This window comes from Suricata suricatta, chromosome 8 (genome assembly GCF_006229205.1).
Source record: "Suricata suricatta isolate VVHF042 chromosome 8, meerkat_22Aug2017_6uvM2_HiC, whole genome shotgun sequence".
Taxonomy (NCBI): Eukaryota; Metazoa; Chordata; class Mammalia; order Carnivora; family Herpestidae; genus Suricata; species Suricata suricatta.
The window spans coordinates 100416348-100440737 of NC_043707.1; the positions used below are offsets into that span (position 1 = coordinate 100416348).

At 38.3% G+C, this 24390-nt stretch overlaps 1 protein-coding gene across 2 annotated transcripts in view; it reads right to left on the reverse strand.

The window, feature by feature from the left end:
• Positions 1–24390, reverse strand: part of SCP2 (sterol carrier protein 2) — a 118445-nt gene that overhangs the window by 68226 nt on the left and 25829 nt on the right. For both annotated transcript variants that reach the window (XM_029948198.1, XM_029948199.1), the window contains 3 exons: positions 16942–17068; positions 6842–6905; positions 1250–1336 (listed from right to left, as the gene is read on the reverse strand). In XM_029948198.1, the coding sequence (XP_029804058.1) occupies positions 1250–1336; positions 6842–6905; positions 16942–17068 (278 nt within the window). The remainder of the gene's footprint in view (positions 1–1249; positions 1337–6841; positions 6906–16941; positions 17069–24390) is intronic.

Consider the following 24390-nt stretch of genomic DNA (forward strand, 5'->3'; position numbering starts at 1 on the left):
TATGCTTCCCAACTGAAGACTAAACCTCTATCAAGAGCTTAAAGGCTATCAGCCACTGCTTGGTCTGTAAGGGTCTCTCCCAAGACATTCTTAATGCAAAGAATCCTGGATTTACCTCTGCAGATGCATAAGGCATCTTCTGGTGACTTCTGAGGAGTCACCAAGGATTTTCCTATCCTAGTAGAAGAAAAATCTACTATGGGCCAGTCTAGTTCCAACACTGCTATCTCCCAAATAATCAGTCTTGGAATCCTTTTGAAAACTTGGAAAGGATCGAATAGGAAATATCAGAAAGTCCAAACCAGAAAGTGGGGTTTAGTTAAGAGATCTCCTCAAAATAGATCTTTTCCTCACAGCAAGCTGTGAAGGAAATGGCAAACACGAGAAGACTTCTCTGAGTACAGCTGCCCTCTATAAACGGGCAGACCTTCATACTGCAACAGATAAAAGCGGACCCCATTTGCTCACTTGCACCCTAGCCAGTATCTTCCACGTGATAAGCAGGAGCTGTGCAGTACTAATTCAATCTTCTGGGAAACAAATATTGTCAAGAAATTTTCAAGATGCAACTATAATTATTATTAGAGCTATGTTTTTCATGTTTTTCATTTTTCCTATTCTCTGTTTACTCTTAGCTACTATAACTGAGTAACATTTCCTAAGATAGAAGCACACAGTAGAGAAAACATAATGCTCAAGGGAGAACCTCTGGACTCTACTAGACTCTCAAGCCACATTTAAATGAATAAAATATAATTTTTAAAAAGTAGGTAGAACTCATGAATGATGGAAAATACAAAATTTTCCAAGAGAAAAGAAAAGACAGTCTGTCTCCAGCTAGGAATAAGAAGTAAAGGGGCACCTGGGTGGCTCAGTCAGTTAAGCACTTGATTTCAGCTCAGGTCATCATCTCATGATCGTGGGACTGAGCCCCACTTCAAGCCCTGCTTCAGGCTCTATGCTGAGCTCAGGAACAGTGCTGGGCGTGGAGCGTGCTTAAGATTCTCTCTTTCTCTCTCCCTCTGCCCCTCCACACATGCTCTGTGTCTCTCTGTCTCTCACTTGAAAAAAAAAAAAGGAATAGGAGGTGAGGGTACCCCAGAGTGAGGACTTCATTAGTAGGAGTTCTATACAAGCAGATACAGATACAGATATACCCAAAAGGAGCAGTTAAATATTTAATTTATTGTATTATAATATATAATTAAATATTTAACATTTAATTAATATTAAAATGTGGTTTTCTTACCAACATTGTAAGACAGTCAAAAAATCAAAAACTTCTCGAGAGTTCATCACTTCGTCTAAACTGTATTCCTTTTGGAACTGGGAATTCCTAAACACAAAATAGTAGTTATAGAATATGAGGTAGCAATTATAGTTTTTGTTGAAAATGTTCTGATCCAGAAGTCAGAGAATATGTAAATATTATTTTTACAACTAAAAGACTTTTATGAAGTGTTTCAACCTTTTTTTCAATAAATATTAATTTTTCATTATGGTTATTATGAGTAATACAATAACTGCTACATTAAAGTTGCTAATACTGCAGACATCTTCATCTAATATATGTTGACTGTTCTATTAACATAAGATTTTATTTTTTTAATTTTTATTTATTTATTTTTAATTTAAATCCAAGTTAACATATAGTGTAATAATAATTTCAGGAATAGAATTTAATGACTCATCACTTACATGTAACACCCAGTGCTCATCCTAACAAGTGTCCTTCTTAATGCCCCTCACCCCTTGAGCCCTATCCCCCACCCAACACCCCTCCAGGAATCCTGTTTGTTCTCTGCATTTAAGAGTCTCTTATGGTTTGTCTCCCTTCTCTGTTTTTATATTATTTTTGCTTCCCTTCCCTTATTTTCATCTGTTTTGTATGTTAAATTCCACACATGAATGAAATCAGATGATATTTGTCTTTCTTGGACTGACTTATTTCGCTTAGCATAATACACTCTAGTTCTATCCACATTGTTGCAAATGGCAGGATTTCATTCTTTTTGATCACTGAATCCACTGTATTCTTTACCTATTCATCAGTACATTTGGACATTTGGAACTCTTTCCATACTTTGGCTATTATCAATAGTGCTGCAATAAACATTGGGGTACATGCGCCCCTTCAAACGAGTACTCGTGTATCCTTTGGATAAATATCTAGTAGTGCAGTTGCTGGGTCATAGGGTAGTTCTATTTTTAATTTTTTTGAGGAACCTCCATACTGTTTTCCAGAGTGGCTGCACCAGTTTGCATTCCCACCAGCAGTGCAAAAGGGTTGCTCTTTCTCTGTATCCTCACCAACATCTGCTGTTACCTGAGGCACAGGTGAGAGGTGGTATCTCATTGTGGTTTTGACTTGTTTTTCCCTGATGATGAGTGATGTTGAACATGTTTTCACAGGTCTCTTAGCCATCTGGAATGTCTTCTTTGGAAAAGTGTCTATTCATGTCTTCCGTCCATTCCTGCACTAGATTATTTGCTTTTTGGGTGTAGAGTTTGATAAATTCTTTATAGATTTTGGATACCAACCCTCTACCTGATATGTCATTTGCAAATATCTTCTCCCATTCTGTTGGTTGCCATTTATTTTATTGATTACTTCCTTTCTGGTATAGAAGATTTTTATCCTGATGAGGTCCTAATAGTTCATCTTTGTTTCTGTTTCCCTTACGTACGGAGACATGTCAAGTAAGAAGTTGCTGCAGCTGAGGTCAAAGAGGTTGTTCCCGGTTTTCCCCTCTAGGATTTTGATGGCTTCCTGTCTTATGTTTAGGTCTTATCATCTGTTTTTGTGTATGGTGTAAGAAAGGGTCTAGGTTCATTCTTCTGCATGTCACTGTCCAGTTTTCCCAGCACCATTTGCTGAAGATACTGTCTTTTTTCCACTGGGTATTCTTTCCTGCTTTGTCAAAGATATTTGGCCATACGTTTGAGGGTCCATTTCTGGGTTCTCCATTCTGTTCTATTGATCTATGTGTCTGTTCTTGTGCCAAGACCATACTGTCTTGATGACTACAGCTTTATAATATAGCTTGAAGTTTTAACCTTTAATAAGTAAGTTGTTTGAACTGAATTTTTTAAAAATCTCAACTCCTAAATACCATATCTTATAAAATAAAAAATTTATCTAACCTTCATCCTGGCTTCCTAGCATAGAGCTTCTAAAACCTGTGCAATTTCCTGCATGACAGGAGTGTCTTTGTTATGCTAATAGGGTGACTCATAGTGGGCCCCTTGTTAACTGGGGGGGGGGGGCAGGGAGGGACTGGTCACCAGAAATACCAACTGTGTGAATATAGGGGTTAGGACTTTTGAGCCAGTTTGACCCCTGAGAAGGGAGAGGCTAGAGAGTGAGTTCAATCATGTGGCCAATAATTTAATCAAGTATGCCTGCATAATAAAGCCCCAGTAAACACTCTGGACAGTGAAGCTTGCCGAAGTTTCCTGGTTGGTGAGAACCTTCTTATACCAGGAGGGTGATGTGTCCTGACTCCAAGGGGAAAACATACAGAAGCTCTGATTAGGAACCCTCTCAGACTTGGCCCTATGTGCCTCTTTATTTGTTTCTTCCTGAGCTGTATCCTTTATAATAATACTGTAGTCATAAGTATAGCACTTTCCCGAATTCTGTAACTCTAGTGAATTATCAAATTTGAGAGATCATGGAAACCCCTTAATTTATAGGTAGTTGGTCAGAAGTACAGGTGGCCTGGAGACCGTACTTGTGGCTGGCATCTTAAGTGAGGGCAGTCTTGCAGAGGACTAAGTTCTTAATTCATGGGGTCTGCATCAACTCAGGTGGTTAGTGCCAGAATTGAATTGCAGTATACCCAGTTGGCATCATATCAGTTGGGGACTAAAATGGAATACCATCCCCCCGAGAATTATTAAATACTAGCTCCTCAAAAGCAAAACAAAATGACTTGCAATTCAGCCAACTTTTGTGGTGATGATATTATACAATTACATTTGATGAAGACTAACAGAGTTCTCAAATAAATGTAGAAAACATATATATATTTATTCTATATGCATATAGAATATGTATATGTATATATGTATGAATATATGTATATGTATGTATACATAAATATTCTATATGTATATAGAAAATACTATACATTTTCTATATGTATATCATAATTTCTATAGTAAATTATCTGTATTCTTCAAAACACATTTCCTTTCTGTGAAGAAGAAACTTACCACTGCAAAGAAGAAACTTATTTTTATCCCCTTTGGCTCTTCTAACAATAAAATCATATGGTTCCAGAAACTGCTCTGGCAAAAACAGCAGAAGCAGTAGACACCACAAACGAGATTCTAAAAGCAAACTTCAACTGGTGTGGAAATGAACAAGCAATTCAAATGTTTAGAAATAAAGCGCATGTAACTTAGATCTGCGCACTAGTATTTGTACCTTTGCTTTTAAAGTTAACTTTGATCATCACCAACTTCCATTAAACACCTAATTTGTGCCGGATCCTGTGCTAAGCATGTGGGACATGGGCAAAGTCCTTACCCTCAAGGAACTCAGTCTGAATCTGTGGCAAACAAATACAACACGATAAATATCATGACCGAATGTTATACAGAGTGCCACGAGAGCACCCAGGGTGAGCACCAGGCCCGGACACCAGAGGATGCTTCCCTCTGGGGGTAGCAAATAAGAGGAAGTAGGAGACAGAGAATTAATGGCAAACGATCAGGATATATAAAGCCTCTTGAGTTAAAGTAGCTCACTGAAGCTAAGCATGAAGTTTGGGAGGAAATGTAGTCACAAAGTGACAAAGATGGAGCTAGAGAAATAAACAAACAAATCATGAAAGGCCAGTATATGGTTTTTACATTGTATGCTAAAAACAATGAGGAACTACTCAAGGATAGTAAGCTGGGGGTGTAACAATCAGACTTGTATTTAAACAAGAAGGCTATGGTACAAAAAAGGGATTGTAAAGGGCATTATCAAAACCAACTAAACTAAGAGACAAGGGCAATAATTAAGGCAAGAAATGCTAAGGGCCTAAAATAGGGAATTGGAAGTGAAAGATAGAAAGAAGGGATGAGTTCAAGAGACACTAAGGAGGCAGCATTCTGTTCACCCTCAACTCATCTGCAATTCATATGGGACACTGAGGAAGAAAGCAAAGTTAAGAATGATTTCTAGTTTTCTAGAAATGTCATTCATGGAGAATACTGAATGAAAAACAGGGTTGAGAGGAAACGATCAATTCTGTATGGACATACGGACTCTGAGGCACTTATGAAGCATCTAAGTAGAGACAACTAGGAATAAGTTATAGACACAGGTCTGAGGGCTCAAGTGGCATAAACTATCCCTAATTCTACACTACTTATCCCAGATTCTCACTGCTTTTAAGTATTCTTATAATTTTGAGGAAAAACACTTGAGAAGAAAGAGTTTTATAATTCAACCTTCTTAGAAATATGTAACCGGGTATCTATAACAACTGGTCAGCAAACACAGGATTCTCTTTCTTTTCTAGCCAAGCAAAACCTAGTACAAGAAGTTGGCATCTGAAATTTCTGAGCAAAAGCTAGAAGGCTATTCTTGCTGTTTCAAAGAGTTTTACATGATAAAACTGACGTCCAGAAATAACATTTGCCTATTCAGCATAATTGAGACTTTACAATATGAAATGGAAGATCGCTGGGGACAAATAACTTATCTTGTTCACTGCTGTATCATGAGCAGCTAACGCAGTGTCTTGCACACTAGGCTACTGAATACATATTTGCTGAGTGAATGAAATCCCTTTATAGAAGAATGCTATAATGAGTGAATAAATGATGCTTGGTTAGACAGGGTGTTAAGAAAGAGAAAGACTTTGATTCTCTAGGGAAAGTCAAGAACTACTCCTTGAGCCTCAAAGCCGAGAAACTGCAGTACTGTCAATTCCTCAATGTGTTGGTATAGCTCCTTACTACTCAGGTAATAATGAGGATTTTTAAATGGTTCTCCAAGTTCTAGGGACAAAGAATTTGCTCTAGACCATCTTTATGGGCTTAAGACTACTTATTCAAATTCTACTACGCAGTAAAAGCAAAGTTTTATTGAAATTTTATTGGAACTATGATCCAATACCCTGATAAATACTGAAGATACAAGACAGAATCTCTGCTCAAGGACCATCATCATCATCATCAAAGAAAGACTTATAAATAACTAAGTGGGATAGTGTGATGTGTTATAATAGAGGTATACAGACTGGGCAATGAAACTCATGAGGAAAAAAAAGTTATGCCCAGGAAGCTTTAAGAAGGTGTTTAGAGAAGGAATGACATTTGGGTTGTGGCTTGATGGGTAAATAGATATTCATCAAACAAAAGAAAGCAAAAGGATATACCAGGGAGAGCTAACAGCCTAAATGAAAACACAGAAGTGAGTCCCGTATACCACACTTGGGAAAAACAAGTAATCTGGTGAAGCTAGAGACTAGGAATAGCCAGAAAATGGTAAGAAATAAGACTGGCAAAGTAGAGTGGGCCAAATTATAGTAGGCTTATTATCTCATATAAAAGAGTTTCTATTATATCATATAAGCAATGAAAATTTACAAAAGCTTTATCACCAACCATTCATTCTTTCTTAAGCTTAAATAAATGGCATTCTAAATATAAACAAACCTAAAGCTAAAACTGTAGTAAAAAATTTACCTGGGTACAGGCCTTTTATAAAAAAAAAAAAAACAATAAAACATTCTAGTTAATATCTTTGAGGTCTTGCCTTTACTTTTCAAGTGTAAGTTATATATTACATAGCAAGATAATGCAGATTTTTACAATTTCATACTTCTGAAATACTTACGGGTTATTAACTGAATGTTTATGATTTTTCCACCCAATTTTTGCAAACTGTTCAACTTTTGTTCCTATAGAGAAAACAAATGTCTGTTAGTGATTTCATGCTTTCCTATTGCTTATTAACAAATGTTGTAATGGTACTCAGTGTCTTGCCAAATATTTCCACATTTTCCCTTGCACAGATAATCAGTATTGATTACTTCAACAACTGACCCTCACATAAGTATTTCTTTAATTAAACTTGGGTATATTTAATGAATTGAATCCATTAATAAGCATATGATATGAAATAGTTCAAATTGGCCAATTCTACCTGTATAACTAGGGTCCAGTTTCAAAAACCAGAATACATAGCCTTCACAGTGGATATAAGGCAGGAAAGGACTGCCAGCAATTTTTTAAGGAGTTTGCCAAAGCATCCCAATGCCCCTGGACTAAGTGAACTTTACAACTCATACTCTCCAGGACCTGATCCTTCCTTATGACAAGGCAGAAGGGTCTTTAGAAAAGTTATAACCTAGGGGCGCCTGTGTGGCTCAGTCAGTTAAGCATCCGACTCTTGGTTTTGGCTCAGCTTATGATCTCAGTTCGTGAGCTCAAGCTCTATGCTGACAGTGTGAAGCCTGCTTGGGATTCTGTCTCCCTCTCTCTGCCCCTTCCTCATTCATGCTCTCTCTCACTCAAAAATAAATAAATAAACATTTTTTGAAGTTTTTTTTTTTTAAAGAAAAGTTACAGCATAACAAGAAATACGTATGTTTTTAAATTCCTCAATAGAGAGTTTAAAGATTAGCGTCAGGAAAACAAAAGCATATATTAAGGAAGTAAAATATGCAAAATTTTTTTACTACTTTTAAAAAGATGAAGCAGCATAATATAGGTTTTGAATCCTGCTTGGGAGCCAGGAAGGCCAAGGAAGGAAAACTAACACCGGTAGGAGCTGATAATGTTATGTTAATGGGTGATAGCACAGGGAAGTGAAGAGCCCCCATTTCTGTTTCGTCTCCATCTTCTCTGTCAGGAGAATGATCTTCAGAGCAGAAATGACATACATATAATTGAGCAAATCTTGTCTCAATTCTAACAAAAAAGGAAGAAGGTACAGTCCACACTAGCGATCTCATACAAAGAAGAGTGATAATCAGGTGGCAGCCAATATGGGTTCAGTAGGAAGAAGCCATAGAAAATTAATACCTTTTTTTTATTGGTTTGACTTGTAGATTAAATGAAACATAAACATTTGATTATCAGCAAGACAATTAAAATTTTTATGACATCTTTTAGGACAAGGTAAGGAAAAACTATACTGTGGGTTTTGGTTTTTGTTTGTGGGGAGCACGCTGATATTACTAAAAAATGAGGGTTCTATCAAATATGTTTATATAATACTGGGTGAAACAAAGTGAAACAGGTTTCTTTATGGCAAGACACTCAGAGCCTTTACTATTATTATATGTGTATCATGACTGTCCAAAAGGGGGTTAAAGAATTCGAAGTATTTCCCAACTTATCTGACCTGTGTCATGGAGACTTATCAGGTTAATGTCCCACAGAACACACACTGGGAAACCACCAACATTGACCAATGTGGCTTAAACTGGAGAGAAGTCTCTAGTACTAACCTCTAACCTCAGTCATGTTCTGGCTAATAAGTCTACCAAAAATTGGATTAGAAAATTCAAGGCACACTCACCAAACCTGAGTGTGGGAAGGACTGCTATAATACTGAATCCAAATAGACTTGAACAAAGTTTATTAATGAGACAGTTCAGAATATATTTAAATTAAATGACCAATTCTATTTCCCAAAACAATCTGGGAAAAGAAGTAGCAACTATGAGAAATGCTGTGAGTTCTGTTTGACTACAAACTCAATATGATTTAATAGTGTGGTGCAACTACCAGAAAAGCTTACATGTGATCACAGTTTCCGCAATTAGACTTGTGATAATGGATCATGAAATGAGTCAAATGAGAAACAGTTAAAAGGAAGTAAAGCACAAGGTCTGGCTGGCTTCAGATATGTGAAGGGCTATAGAAAGAGGCTCACCTCTTTCGAGCCTCAGAAGACAGAAACAAGACCATGGATGGATACTATAAGGAGAGAGATTTGAGTTTAACATGAAAAAGACCACTGTAACAAGTGGAATCACCAAAAAAAAATGGAAGGAGTGGCCCACTGGTGGCACTGGAGTGATGAAAATTTTCTGAAATTAGATAGTAGTAATGGTTGCAAAACTCTTAATATATTAAAATCACTGAATTGTATACTTTAAAAGGGTGAACTTTATAGTATGTGAATTATATCTCAATAAAGCTGTCATTACAAAAAGAAAATGAATTAAATTCCCAACCAACTCGAAAACTAGAACAACAACCAACGTAAACCAAAAGAAAGCACAAAGGAGATAAAAGCAGAAATTAATTGCATAAAGAATAAAAAGAGTAGACATAATCAATCAAGATCCTGTTATTTTAAAAAATTTAACAAAATAAGGGCACCTGGGTGGCTCAGTCAATTAAATGTCTGACTCTTGATTTCAGCTCAGGTCATGATTCCAGGGTCGTAGGATCGAGCCCCATGTTGACTGCCATGATGAACAGCCTGCTTAAGATTTTCTCTCTCTTTCTCTCTCCATTTTTATGCCCCTCTCCCCTGCTCACATGCATTCTCTCTTTCTCTCTCTCTCTCTCTCAAATACAAAAAAGGTTAACAAAATAGACAACTATCTAATTTTATCTTAAAAAGGAGAAAGGAATGGGGCACTTGGATGGCTCAGTTGATTAAGTGTCCAACTTTGGCTCAAGTCATGATCTCCCAGTTCGTGAGTTCGAGCCCCACATGGAGCTCCGTGCTGACAGCTCAGAGCCTGGAGCCTACTTTGTATTCTGTGTCTCCCTCTCTCTCTGCTCATCCCCTGCTCACACTCTGTCTCTCTTTCTCTGTCTCTCAAAAATAAATAAACATAAGAAATAACAAGAGGTAAATATCATTGAAATAGAAACAAATTGTAAAATTGCAAAAGACTGCTTTTCAGACCTTAATACAAAGATCTGGAAATCTAAAGAAATGGATAATTTCCTAGAGATATATAAACTACCCAAAATAACTCTCACTGAAGATAGAATATTTAAACATAAAGAAATCAAGCAAGTACCAAAAAAAAAAAAAAAAAAAAAAAAAAAAAAAAAAAAAAAAAAAAAAAAAAAGCAAGATCATGTAGTCTGAAGGGCTCAACCCTAAGATCAAGACCTGAGCCAAAACCAAGAGTCAGACATTCAACCAACTGAGCTACCCAAGTACCCCAGAAGAGAGCTTATCTTAAAGAGATTTGTAGGGACGCCTGGGTAGTTCAGTCAGTTAAGCTTCAGACTTCGGCTCAGGTCATGATCTTGCAGTTTATGGGTTTGAGACCCACCTCGGGCTCTGTGCTGGGAGTTCAGAGCCTGGAGCCTGTTTCAGATTCCATGTGTCTCCCTCTCTCTCTGCCCCTCCCCCATGCATGCTCTGTCTCTGTCTCTGTCTCTACCTCTCTCAAAAATGAATAAACATTAAAAAAAATTTGTTGGAGTAGCTTTTTGTCTAATGAAGTGACCCAAGAAGATTCACAAGAGACCCACAAAATTCTTAAGATAAAAATAGTCTACAGAGTATTCTTGGGTGTTAACATTCTATTTTTTATCTGGTAGGTGGTTTTGGTCACAGTTAGGAGCCTTGTGTGAATACAGTAAGTGACATGTTTTTTAAGTTTATTTATTTATTTATTTTGGAGGGAGGGAGAGAGGAAGGGGAAGAGAGAGAAAGAGAGAGAGAGAGAGAGAGAATGAATGAGCTGGGGAGGGGCAGAGAGAGGAAAGAGAGAGAATCCCAAGCAGGCTCCACACTCAACACACTGCCCAACTTGGGGCTTGATCTCACAACTGTGAGATTATGACCTGAGAAAGAATCAAGGGTCAGACACTTAAGCAACTGAGCCACCCAGGCACCACCTGTATATTTATGTTTTGCGTATTTCTCTGTATTGGTTATAATACCCATCAATGACAAATGTTTTATTTTTAAAATGCTGGGTTCAACTAACTAACCTGATTCCATCATTTTCTAGCAAGTCATAATCCACAGTTTGAAAAATTCTAGTCTAGAGTTAAGAGCTTTGATAATGAAAGGAACAAGTCCGCAGGTAGAACTAACAGGACATAATGAGGGACTAGAATAGGGAAAAAGGAGGGAAAGTGTCAAAAATGACTCATGTTTCTCCTTTGAAGATCTGAATGAATGAAAGTGCCACTTACTGAGATGAGGAAAACTAGGGAAGAGAACCAGTTTAAAATTATGGGAAAAGAGAATTAAGAGTTTGCATTTGACCATGTTAAATTGAGATGCCTATTAAATATACAAGCAGAGATCTAAGATGCCAACTGGATATATAAGTATACAGGCCATCCTTGCCTGCCTTAAGTTTGCCCTCCTCACACCACAAGTAGATTTACCTTGTTTTTTTCTTCACAAGACTACTAATTACCTGAAATTATCTTCATTTTTTTCATGTGTGATTACCTCTCCCATACTAGAAAGTTAAGAAAACTTCATATTTCATCTGCTTATTTATAGTTTATGAATGAATACACTAATAAACTCAGTTCTTTTTCCCTCTTAAATATCTTTTGAGATCTGACTTTGCAGTTTCCTACCACAAAAGAAGTGGAATATATTTCCCTATCCCTTGATTCCAAGCTTGCCATGTAACTCGCTTTGGCCAACAGCTGAAGTCTCAAAGGAGTTCACATGTTGCAGATAACTCTCTTGTCCTTCTGCTGTCACCATGAAAAGGACATGCCAGGGCTGGCTCTCTGGTCCCAGGAGGAAGAAAGATATGACCCAGGCAAACAAGAGTAGAACCAGAGCCTCCAACCAACCTATAGTCATATGATTAGCCCAAACAAGAAAAGCTGAGCTCAGCTTAGATGAGCTGATTCCTAGCAAATCTACTAACTTGTAAAAAATAAGTATTGTTTAAAATCATTGGGTTTTGGCATGGTTTATTACAAAGCAATAGCAAACTGATATACTGATGAATTCCAATCCTTAGAACAGTGCCTATAATATAATGAGTCCAAATAATATTTTAAATGAATTATTTAATTGAAAAATAAAGGGAGGCAGCAAGATGGCAGAGATGTAGGGAGCTCCATACTTTTTCGCCAGCCCGCATCTCCAAATCCAGGAAGGACTAAAGCCATAAGATGCTGAACCACAAAAGTCTGGGAGGAAAAGAGACAGAGTCCACTAAGAAGACAGATTCATAGGTGCGTGATTGCAAACTGGGGAAGATAAAAACGGGCCAGGACCTGGAGGCGCAGAGGGGAGGGATACCCTCCACGGAGAGCTGCAGAGAGATGAGGGGAAGAGAAAAGAGTGGCTGAAACTGCTATAAACTGTCTCCGGAGAAGAGAAAAACCTCGGCCCAGGGTGGAGAGGGATCCTATCATCCCATCTGTAACCGCAGGACGTTCGGAGATTTTTTTCTCTAGCCATGGTGCTTTCCTTAGGCTAGACTCCCCGATCCCAGGCAGCACCAGGAAGAAACTGCTCCCCTACTCCCCCTACTATATCCCCTGCTAAGAAGCCACCCAGCCTGTGGGAGTACATTTCAGGCCGTGTCATTAAAGAGGGTGGACTAAGATGTGGAAACGAGGCAGGGCTTGGGAAATACAACTTGACCCACCTTGGCTATGCCCATGGCACAGGGAAATGGGACCCAAAAGAGTGAGTTGCAACCCTTGGTTCAAGAAGGGACTGGGACACTGCCGTTTTTTCTCCCCACAACCACCAAGGCAGGGCCTCAGGGAGTGGCCAGAGGACCTGCAGTGGAAGCGAGACCTGCCTATACCAAACCATGCCCATCCACTCTGGAGAGCTGCCTCTTTGTTTTGTTTTGTTCAGAGCCCAGGCAGGACCAACATTGATGCACTGCCGTGATTAACTCTAGATCAATTATTCAGATATACTTTCCCTTATCTCATTCTTATCTCTTCCCTTCACTGGACTGGGCACTCTGGTCATTGGTTTGCTTAAACAGTCACATTTAATCCATTCTCTTGATGCATATTCTACACCTCCGTCAAAACCTTCCTTTCTCTCTCTCTGGAATAATCAGACTATATAGTTTCTTTGGGTAACATTATCATCGTTTTTATTTTCTCCTCACCTCCCACCATATTCTCCTCTTTTTTTAAATTAAGCCTTTTAGTCTCTGTGCCTGGTCAATGTTAAATTTCTCTTTCTCTCCACTGCTGTCATTTCTCTCTTTGTATATGCTCTTCCCTCGGCACTGCCCCCACCCTGCTCTTTATTTGTAGCTGGGATTTCTGGTTTTAAGCTTTAAGATTGTTCCTTGTCTTCTGTTGTTTTTGTCCCCCCCCCCTTTATTCTCCCCTTCTGGTTTGCTTGTTTGTTTGACTTGTCTGTGAGTTTGCATGCTTTTGTTCCCTGTGTGTTTGTCTATCTATTTTCCTTTTCAGAGCTACCTCAAGAAACAAGCCAAAGTACACATGGTGGAGAGTCCCAAATATCAATACGAGTAGGGAAATAAAATCATCAAAGACCCAACAAGAGAGACCAAGGGACACCAATAAAAGAAAACCTCTTGAATGGAAATGCCCTGGACAGTCTATGAGCCTCCTTTAACATAGTGATACACATAGGTGCAGAGTGCATAGCAAGCTTTTAAAACTGAGAAGAGACAGAAATCTAGCCAAAATGATGAAATGGAAGTTCTCTCCGCTAAAGAAATTCCAAGAAGAAGTCATAGCTACAGAATTGCTCAAAACAGATATAAGCAACATAACTGATGAAGAATTTAGAATAATTGTGATAAAATTAATCAGTGGACTTGAAAAAAAAAGGCATGGAAGATATCAGAGAAACTATGGCTACAAAGACTATAGACCTTAAAAATAGTTGTGACAAATTCAAAAATGCTATAAATGAGGTGCATAATAAAATGGAGGCGGCCACTGCACAAATTGAAGAGGCAGGGAGGAGAATAGCTGAATTAGGAGATACAATTATAGAAAAAGAGGAAACCGAGAAAAAGAGAGATAAGTTGATCCAGGAACACCAAAGGAGAATTTGAGAACTGAGTGATGCAATAAAACAGAACAATATCCATATCATAGGAATTCCTGAAGAAGAAGAAGAAGAAGAAGAGGAGGAGGAGGAGGAGGAGGAGGAGAGAGAGAGAGAAAGGGTTGAAGGGGTACTTGAACAAATTATAGCCAAGAACGTCCCCAATCTGGGGAAAGAAACAGACATTGAAATCCAAGAGGAACAGAGAACTCCCTTCAGACGTAACTTGAATCGATCTTCAGCACAACATATCATAGTGAAAGTGGCAAAATATAAGGATAAAGAGACAATTCTGAAAGCAGCTAGGAATAAAAGGGCCCTAACATACAAAGGAAGACATATCAGAGTAGTTGTAGACCTATCTACTGAAATGTGGCAGGCCAGAAAGGAATGGCAGGAAATCTTCAACGTGATGAACAGAAAATACATGCAGCCAAGAATCCTTTATCCAGCAAGCCTGTCATTCAGAATAGAAGGAGAGATAAAGGTTTTCGCAAATAAACAAAAATTGAGGGAACTCATCACCACTAAACCAGCCCTACAAGAAATCCTAGGGGGGATTCTATCAGGGCAATGTTGCAAGGAACACAAGGTACCAGAGACACCACTACATGCATGAACCCTAAAGAGAACACAATGACTTGAAGCCCATATTTTTCAATAATAACACTGAATGTAAATGGACTAACTGCTCCAATCAAAAGACATAGGGTAGCAGAATGGATAAAAAAAAAAACAAGATCCATCTATTAGCTGTCTACAAGAGACTCATTTTAGACCTGAGGACACCTTCAGATTGAAGGTGAGGGGATGGAGAAATATCTATCACGTGACTTTAAAGTTAAGGCAGTAACAAGATATGAAGAAGGGCATGATATAATACTTACAGGGTCTATGCATCAGGAAAAGCTAACAATTGTAAATGTCTACACACCAAATTCAGGAGCACCCAAATACATAAAACAGTTCATCACAAACAGAAACAATCTTATTGATAAGAATGTGCTAATTGCAAGGGACTGTAATACTCCAATTACAGCAATGGATAGATCAACTAGACAGAAAATCACTAAAGAAACAATGGACCTGAATGACACATTGGAACGGAAGGATTTGACAGATATATTTAGAAGTCTACATCCTAAGGCTATGGAATTCACTTTTTTCCCCAGTGCACACATACATTGTCCAAGATAGACCACATACTGCATCATAAAGCAGCCATCCATAAATATAAAAGAATTGAGATCATACCATATGCACTTTCAGATCACAATCCTATGAAACTTGAAATCAATCACAGGAAAAAGTCTGGAAAACCTCCAAAAACATGGAGGTTAAGGACCACCCTACTAAAGAATGATTAGACCAATCAGGCAATTAGAGAAGAAATTACAAAATATATGGAAACAAATGAAAATGAAAATACAACAACCCAAACTCTTTGGGATGCAGCAAAGGCAGGCCTAACAGGAAAATACATTGCACTCCAGGTCTATTCCAAGAAACTAGAAAAAGCACAAATACAAAATCTAACGGTGCACCTAAAGGAGCTAGAAGCAGAGCACCAAGAACACCCCAAACCCAGCAGAAGAAGAGAAATAATAAAGATCAGGGCAGAAATAAACAATATAGAATTTAAAAAAATAGTTGAACAGACCAATGAAACCAAGAGTTGGTTCTTCGAAAAAATAATATTGATAAGCCTCTAGCCTGGCTTCTCAAAAACAAAAGAGAGAGCACCCAAAAAAACAAAATCAGGAAAGCCAAGAGAAGAGTATGTTTCAAGAAGGAAGTAGTCAAAAGGGATTAATGGTGCTGAAGTCTGTTAAATTAAGATTAAAAAGTATTTACTAGATATGGCAATATGGTGTTCAATGATAGCCTTGAGAAAGGAGGGAAGCCAGATTGGAATGGACTGAATCTAAAAAGGTCGGAAATAGCTATAAGAGAGAAAATTATCGGGGTGCCTGGGTGGCTCAGTCTGTTGAGTGTCCACCTTCAACTCAGGTCATGATCTCGTGGTTTGTGAGTTCAAGCTCCATGTGCTGACAGCTCAGAGCCTGGATCCTGCTTTGGATTCTGTGTCTCTCTTTCTCTCTGCCCCTCCCCTGCTCATGCTATCTCTCTGTCTCTCAAAAATAAATAAATATATTTTTAATTGTTTAATAGAAAGAAAGAAAGTGAGAAAGAGAGAAAGAAAGAAAGAAAGAAAGAGAGAGAAAAGCAAATTCTCATGGCCAAAAACTGGCAATGTTTTTCCCATCATTCTTCTTTGACAATTCTTTTCCTTTATAATTATTTGATTTTAGCTATCAAACAACCTAGGATATTTTTCCTGCAAAGAATAAGAAAGCTGAACTTTGAGTAGTATTTCTTTCTTATCTCATAGTACACAGCCAGGCACTGGTTCAGGGTCACACAATCAATCAATCAATCAATCAATTACTGAAATCCTATCTGCACTAGCCCATGCTTTAACTAATTGGCTAAGACAAGCCAATCATTGATTATCAATTAAAAAATTAGGATGTTTACCTACAAAATGAAAATCAACTATGAAATTTACACCTCATAAAATATTACAAATGACCTATGATGGACTCTTGATGAATCCAAGCACTAAGAATAAAAGTTGGCTATATAAACCTAATATCAAGAGCAAGTGTTCAGTCTCATCATACTCAGAACTGATACACCTCAATTAGTAATTCATGATTAAAAAGGAAAAGATTTATTTTACTTTTCCTACTTCAATTTCTTGGTAGGGAACATTCTAGGTACCTGCAATATGATGTCCTATATATAAATATCTTCTCTACAATTAAATCCTACATGGACTATTTCTTCAATTTAATTCAAAAACCCTTTATATTGTATGGTCCCTGATATCTTCTAAGTTCCTAAATAAATTCCTATCATTTCTCATCACATGCATATAACTATCAATAGGCCTTAAAATGTTTTTAACATACCATATTTTTCCATATGTTCTTTTCCAGCACACCCAAACATCTGAGGAGTAACTGGTTTGGCAGACAATCCATATTTTTTTATCAGGACCTCAAGATGCTTATCAACTGGATGGGTCCTTTGTGAAGCCTAAGAGAGGGGAAAGAGAAATAAGTACTTGATGTGATAAGAGTCTCTTTCAACTATTACAGTGTTACTTAAGACATCTGCTTATTCTTTTTTAAAAAAATTTTAATGTTTTATTTATTTTTGAGAGGGAGCACAAATGAGGGAGAGGCAGGGAGAGAAGGAGACACAGAATCTGAAGCAGGCTGCCGGCCCTGAGCCATCAGCACAGAGCACAACATGGGGCTCAAACTCGTGGGTTGTGAGATCATGACCTGAGCCAAAGTCGGACGCCTCAACCAACTGAGCAACCCAGGGACCCCAAGACATCTGCATATTCTAAGCCACAGTAAACTAAAAATAAGCAATGTGAATAAAATCAGCCAGGAAATACTTCGCAGGGAAACATGGAAAGGAAAAATAATCAAGTGAGGTATTAATTTTTTCATGAAATATTTATAAAGAATCCAATATGTACCCATACTACTCAAGGTACTATGCTCTGCTCATCTGGCATTTACAACGGAGGCATAGAGGGGACAAAAGGTGATGAAGATAAAAATGAATAAAAATGTAAATAATAATGCTATAAATGAGAATAAATTCAAGTGAGGGGATAAAGACTGAAGGTAGGAAGTGCTATTTTGTGCACAATACTCAGGGAAGGTTTCATTGACAAAATGGTATTTGAGCAGGAATGTGAGGCAGTAAGGAGTAAGTTATTTGGGTAACCTTGGGAAAGGAGCATTCTAGGCAGAGGGAACAGCAACCAAAAAGATCTTAAGGCAGAAGCATGGTTGGGTGTTTGAGAAAAGAAGCAAGTTAGGACTAAGATAAAGTAATATTCAGAGTGTCATCACCTCTGTTTCCTAGTTCCACAGTGTAAGAACATAGTTACTACCAGAAATATTCCACAAAGGGAAAGCTAACAGTTTCTTCTCAGTTTCCCTGCTAGATCATGAACTCTCTGAAGGCAGGAGTTCCTTTTCATACACCTTTGCACATATACCCAATGCCTAGATTTGGTCTGCTACACAGCAAACATTCAATAATGTACAATGAATAAATGATTGTTTTTTGGTTCACAAGGGATTCCAGAGGGACTACTGTTAAGCCCTTCTCTTTGATTAAGAAAATATAGGGGCATCCGGGTGGCTCAGCTGGTTAAGTGTCTGACTTTGGCTCAGGTCACAATCTCACAATCTCTGAGTTTGAGCCCCACATTGGGCTCTGTGCTGACAGCTAAGAGCCCGAAGCCTGCTTCAGATTCTGTGTCTCTCCTTTCTCTTTGCCCCTCCTCCGCTCATGCTCTGTCTCTCTCTCAAAAATAAATAAACATTAAAAGAAAAAAGAAAATACAGGTTTAAAGGAAGAAAATTATTTGGTTAGATATGATAAACAATTTGACAATCCAAACAATACTGGATATAAATGGGTCTTGCGAATCTCTAAGGACAGAAATCTTAAAAATAAGTATATATAATTATGCGATGGTCACAGATGTAATTTTTTATTGTCTAAGCAAATTTTTAAAAACAAAGAGAAGGGGCCCCTAGATGGCTCAGTCAGTTAAGCATCCAACTTCAGCTCAAGTCATGATCTCATGGTTCATGGGCTCAAGCTCCACATCAGGCTTTCTGCTGTCAGCAGAGTCCACTTTGAATTCTCTTTCCCCCTCTCTGTTCTTCCCCAGCTTCCTCTCCCTCTCTCTCCCTCTCAAAAATAAACTTCAATAAAAATAATTTTTTTAAAGAGAAAATGTTCATTACCAAGTAAAGAAGTGATACTAATCAAAAGCAATGATATATAGCTTCTATTTCTAGACATGATGGATTACAGAAAACAGATTAATCCTTCTAGCTTAACCATCTAAAAGTGTAGACAAAATATACAAATTTGTAAATGAAAACTTTGTATATACAAAATATACAAAGTACAAATTTCAATGTACAAGTATAAAACATAGCACAGTGATCTCAGAGAAGGAAAACATATAAGATAAGCATTATGATTTTCCCTGGATTGCTACCTGGGAGGAAAAAATAGGGAAGAGTAATATAGAGTCCAGCAAGCTTCCTAAGTTAAAGAAATGGAGTTCAGGATTCAAAGAGAGCAAGGCATCTAGAATTCACAGAGAAGAAAATGAGACAGAGAGACAGAGAGAAAGAGAGAATATGTGCAATGCTCTGAACATACAAGAGTGTTCTCCTTGAGTCTTCAGTGAGTCTGATCAACACATGAGTATGAGGAAACCAATGAGATAAGAAAAAAAAATCACTGGACAGCAGTAGACATAACAATTTCCAATGCTCACACAGGGGCAGATATACTTCTTATTCTCAATAACCACAATAGAAAGATCTAATATATAAAGTGTCAACAGAATTCTGAGGTTACTGCCTGAAAATCCTGGCAGTTCAGCCTATGAATAAAGACTATTCTGATTCTACCTAACAGAGCTTAAAACCAAATCCCTAAAGGACCAAACCACTTATAAAAGAAACTACTCCAGAACAAACCTCTAAAAATAAAGAAATATAATAATTTAACATACAACAAAGTAAAATATACAATGTCTAGCATCCAATCAGAAATTAAAAGGTATGCAATAAAACAGAAAAATACAACCTGTAAAGAGTGGATTAAATGATCAACAGAAATTGACACATGACAGAATTAGTATATAACAGTGACAGGTTATAAATATATACCATTTGTTCAAGAAAGTAGAAGCATGACAATGAAAAATATGGAAAATATTAAAAAAAGAAATGCCTGGGTGGCTCAGTCGGTTGAGTGTCCAACTTTAGCTCAGAGTTTATGAGTTCGAGACCCGCATCAGGCTCTGTGATGACAGTTCAGAGCCTGGACCCTGCTTCAGATTCTGTGTCTTCCTCTCTATCTGCCCTTCTCCCACTTACACTCTGTCTCTCTCTCCCTCTCTTTCAAAAATAAACGTTAAAAAAGAAAGACCTACATGAAACTTTTAGAAACAAACAAACAAAAATATCTGAAATAAAGGGGTATCTGAGTGGCTTAGTCGATTGAGCATCTGACTTTGGCTCAGGTTATGATCTCACAGTTAGTGAATTTGAGCCCCATATTGGGCTCGCTGCTGTCAGAGCAGAGACTGCCTCACATCCTCTGTCTCCTTCTCTATCTGCCCCACTCCTGTTTGTATTCTCTCTCTCTCTCTAAAATAAATAAACATTTAAAAAAAAAGAATATCTGAAATGAAAAGTACACTGAATCCAACTAATGGCAGACTAGACAAGACAGCACAGATCAGTGAACTTGGGGACATAACAAAATAAACATAAAGTGAAAAAGAAGTCTAGAAAAATTGAAAAAAGCATCACTGAATCACAAAACCATAATCAAGAAATTTAGTAAATGTGTATTTGGAGTCCCAGAAAAAGAAAATGGAGAGAAAGAGAAGTCCAAAGAAAAATGCTTCCAAGAATAATGGCTGAAATTTTTCCAAATCTGATGAATATATAACCCATATATCCAAGAACCTCAACAAACACCAAGCACAAAAAAAAAAAAAGATAAAACTTCACCAAAGTACATCATAATAAAATTGGTTAAAATCAGTGATTAAAGACAGTATCTTAAAAGCAACTGGAGAAAAAGGTACTTTAAGACGATAGAAACAACTGGCTTATGAATCTATTTGATGGATGAGGGCTTTTAGCAGGGTCCGGGCAAATGGTGGAGAAGTAGGGAGTTCTGTACTCCCCACCTGCATCTCTCAAACAAATAGGGTTGAAGCCAAAGGACTCTGAACCCCAAGAGACTGGGAGGAAAAGAGACGGAGTCCACTAAGAAGACAGCCTCATAGGTATGAGATTGCAAACTGTGGAAGATAAAAATGGGCCAGGAAACAGAGGCACAGAGGTGAAGGAGCCCCCTCTGTAGAGAGACAAAAGGAACAGAAAGATAGGCTGGGGAATCTTAGAACGGTCCCTGAAGAAGAGAAAAAACTCTGCCCGGGATGGAGAGGGATCCCATAATCCTATCTCTAACTGCAGGGCTTTCAGAGAGAGATCCTATCCCTAACTGCAGAGCTTTCTGTGGGCTGGGTGCCCAGGACCCAAAAATTCCCTCCAAGATAGACAATAAGCAAAGGATCGCAGTCACAGTTGGTATCGGATGGAACCAGTCCCCTATTTGATCCCTGCAAGGAAGTGCCCCTGCTTGTGGGATTACATTTCGGGCAGTATCATTAATGCCCATGGACTAAGATCTGGAAACGAGGCTGGGTGCAGGACATAGAACACAGCCCACCTTAGCTGCACCTGCAGCACGGTGACATTGGACCCAAAAGAGTGATTTACAAAGCCTGGTTCAAGAAAGGACCACAACCACCAAGGTGGGCCGCAGGACCCACAGTGGAGGTGAGACGGCCTACACCAAACCACGCCCATCTGTGCTGGGTAGCTGCTTTGTTACTGGAGCCTGGATAGATGATACAAAAACAGCCCCTCTCCCAAGATCAGCACTGACTCATTGCCGTGATTAACTCTAGAACAATTCTTCCTATTCAGATATATTCTCCCTTATCTCATTCTTATCTCTCCCCTCCTCTGGACCAGGTATTCTGGTTATAGATCTGCTTAAGCAGGCATATATAACACATTCTTTTGATGCATGTTCTATCTCCATCGTAACCTTCCCCACAAATGTATGGCCAATTAATCTTTGACAAAGCAGGAAAGAGTACCCCATGGAAAAAAGACAGCCTCTTTAACAGATAGTGCTGGGAGAACTGGACAGCACATGCAGAAGAATGAAACTAGACCACTTTCTTACACTACACACAAAAATAAACTCAAAATGGGTGAAGGACCTCAATGTGAGACAGGAAACCATAAAAACCCTAGAGAAGAAAGCAGGAATCAACCTCCTCGACTTCAGCCCCAGCAATTTCTTACTCATCACATCTCCAAAGGCAAGAGAATCAAGAGCAAAAATGAACTATTGGGACCTCATCAAGATAAAAAGCTTCTGCACTGCAAAGGAAACAATCAAGAAAACTAACAGGCAAACAATGTAATGAGAAAAGATGGTTGCAAATGACATATCAGATAAGGGATAGTATCCAAAATCTACAAGGAACTCACAAAACTCCACACCTGAAATACAAATAATCCAGTGGAGACATGGGCAGAAGACATGAACAGACACTTCTCCAAAAAACACATCCAGATGGCCAGAAGACACATGATACAAAGCTCAGCGTCACTCCTCATCAGAGAAATACAAATCAAAACCACACTGAGATACCACCTCACGCCAGTCAGAGAGGCTCAAATGAACAAATCAGGAGACTATAGATGCTGGCAAGGATGTGGAGAGATGAGCACCCTCCTACACTGCTGGTGGGAATGTAAACTGGTGCAGCCGCTCTGGAAAACAGTGTGGAGGTTCCTCAAAAAATTAACAATAGAACTTCCCTATTCCCAGCAATAGCACTACTAGGAATTTACCCAAGGGATACAGAAGTGCTGTTGCATAGGGGACATGTACCCCAATGTTCACAGCAGCAATGTCAACAATAGCCAAAACATGGAAAAAGCCTAAATGCCCATAACCTGATGAGTGGATCAAGAAGATGTGGTATATATACACAATGGAGTACTACATGGCAATGAGAAAGAATGAAATCTGGCCATTTGTAGCAATGTGGATGGAACTCGAGGGTGTTATGCTAAGCGAAATAAGACAGGCAGAGAAGGACAGATACCATTTATTTTCTCTTATAAGTGGAACAGGAGAAATAATAGAGGACTATGGGGCAGGGGAAGGGGAAAATTTTTGACAAGAGGGAGGGAGGCAAACCATAAGAGACTCTTTAATACTGAGAATAAACTGAGGGATGTTTGTGGGAGGGGGAGGGGGGAAAGGAGTGATGGGCATGAAGGAAGGCACTTGTTGGGACAAGCACTGGGTTTTATATGGACACCAACTTGACAATAAACTATAAAAGAGAAAAATAGAATATAGGAACAAGGACAACAAAAAATGACAGCTGATTTTACATTAGAAGCAATGATACAGTCTGAAAGTATTAAAATCTTTTAAGGATTAATGCTAAACTGGGACACCTAGGTGGCTCAATTGGTTGAGCATCTGACTTCAGCTCAGGTCATCGTCTCATGGTTCATAGTTCAAACCCTGTGTCGGGCTCTGTGCTGACTGTTAGCACAGAGCCTGGAGCCTGCGTTGGACTCTTTGTCTCCGTCTCTCTCTGTCCCTTCCCTGTTCACACTCTGTCTCTCTCTCTCTCAAAAATAAATAAATGTAAAAAAAATTCTTTTAATTAATGCTAAATAGAACTCTATACCCAGCGAATATATCTTTCAGAAAATTAGGTAAACCATACAAAGGTTGAGATAATTCATCACCAGCAGACCAGCACTATATAAAAATTCTTTAGGCAAAAGGTAAATGACCCTAGAAGGAAATCTGAATCAATATAAAGGAATAAAGAACACTGAAAATGATAAATATGTGGCGGCACTAGGGTGGCTCAGTTGGTTAAGCATCCGACTCTTGATTAAAGCTCAGGCATGATCTCACAGTCACGAGACTGAGCCCACATCGGGCTCCATGCTGGGTATAGAGCCTACTTGGGATTCTCTCTCTCCCTCTCTCTCTTCCCTCCCTGCCCCTCAAAAAATAATAAGTTAAAATATTTTTTAAATGTTTTAATGTTTATTTATTTTTGACAAAGAGAAACAGAGCATGAGTAGAAGAGTGGCAGTGAGAGAAGAGACACAGAACCCAAAGTAGGCTGTCGGCTCTGAGCTGTCCACACAGATCCCGATGCAGGGCTTGAACTCATGAACCATGAAATCACGACCTGAGACAAAGTCTGACACTAACCAACTTACCCACCCAGGTGCCCCAAAAATCTTAAAAAAAAAAAAAGAAAACAAACAAAAGAAAAAAAGAAAACTCAAAACACTTCACCAAAACACTGCTAGAACTGGTAAACAATTTCAGTAAAGTTGCAGGATACAAAATCAACATACAGAAATCGGTTCCATTTCTATACATCAATAAAGAAGCAGCAGAAAGAGAAAGTAAGAAAACAGTCCCATTTACAATTGCACCAAAAATAATAAGATACCTAGGAATAAATCTAACCCAAGAAGTCAAACGCCTATACTCTGAAAACTATAAAGTATACTTGAAAGAAATTCAAGATGACATAAAAAAATGGAAAGACATTCTCTGCTCATGGACTGGAAGAACAAATATTGTTAACAGGCCGATACTACCCAAAGCAATCTACACATTTAATGCAGTTCCTATCAAAATACCACCAGCATTTTTCA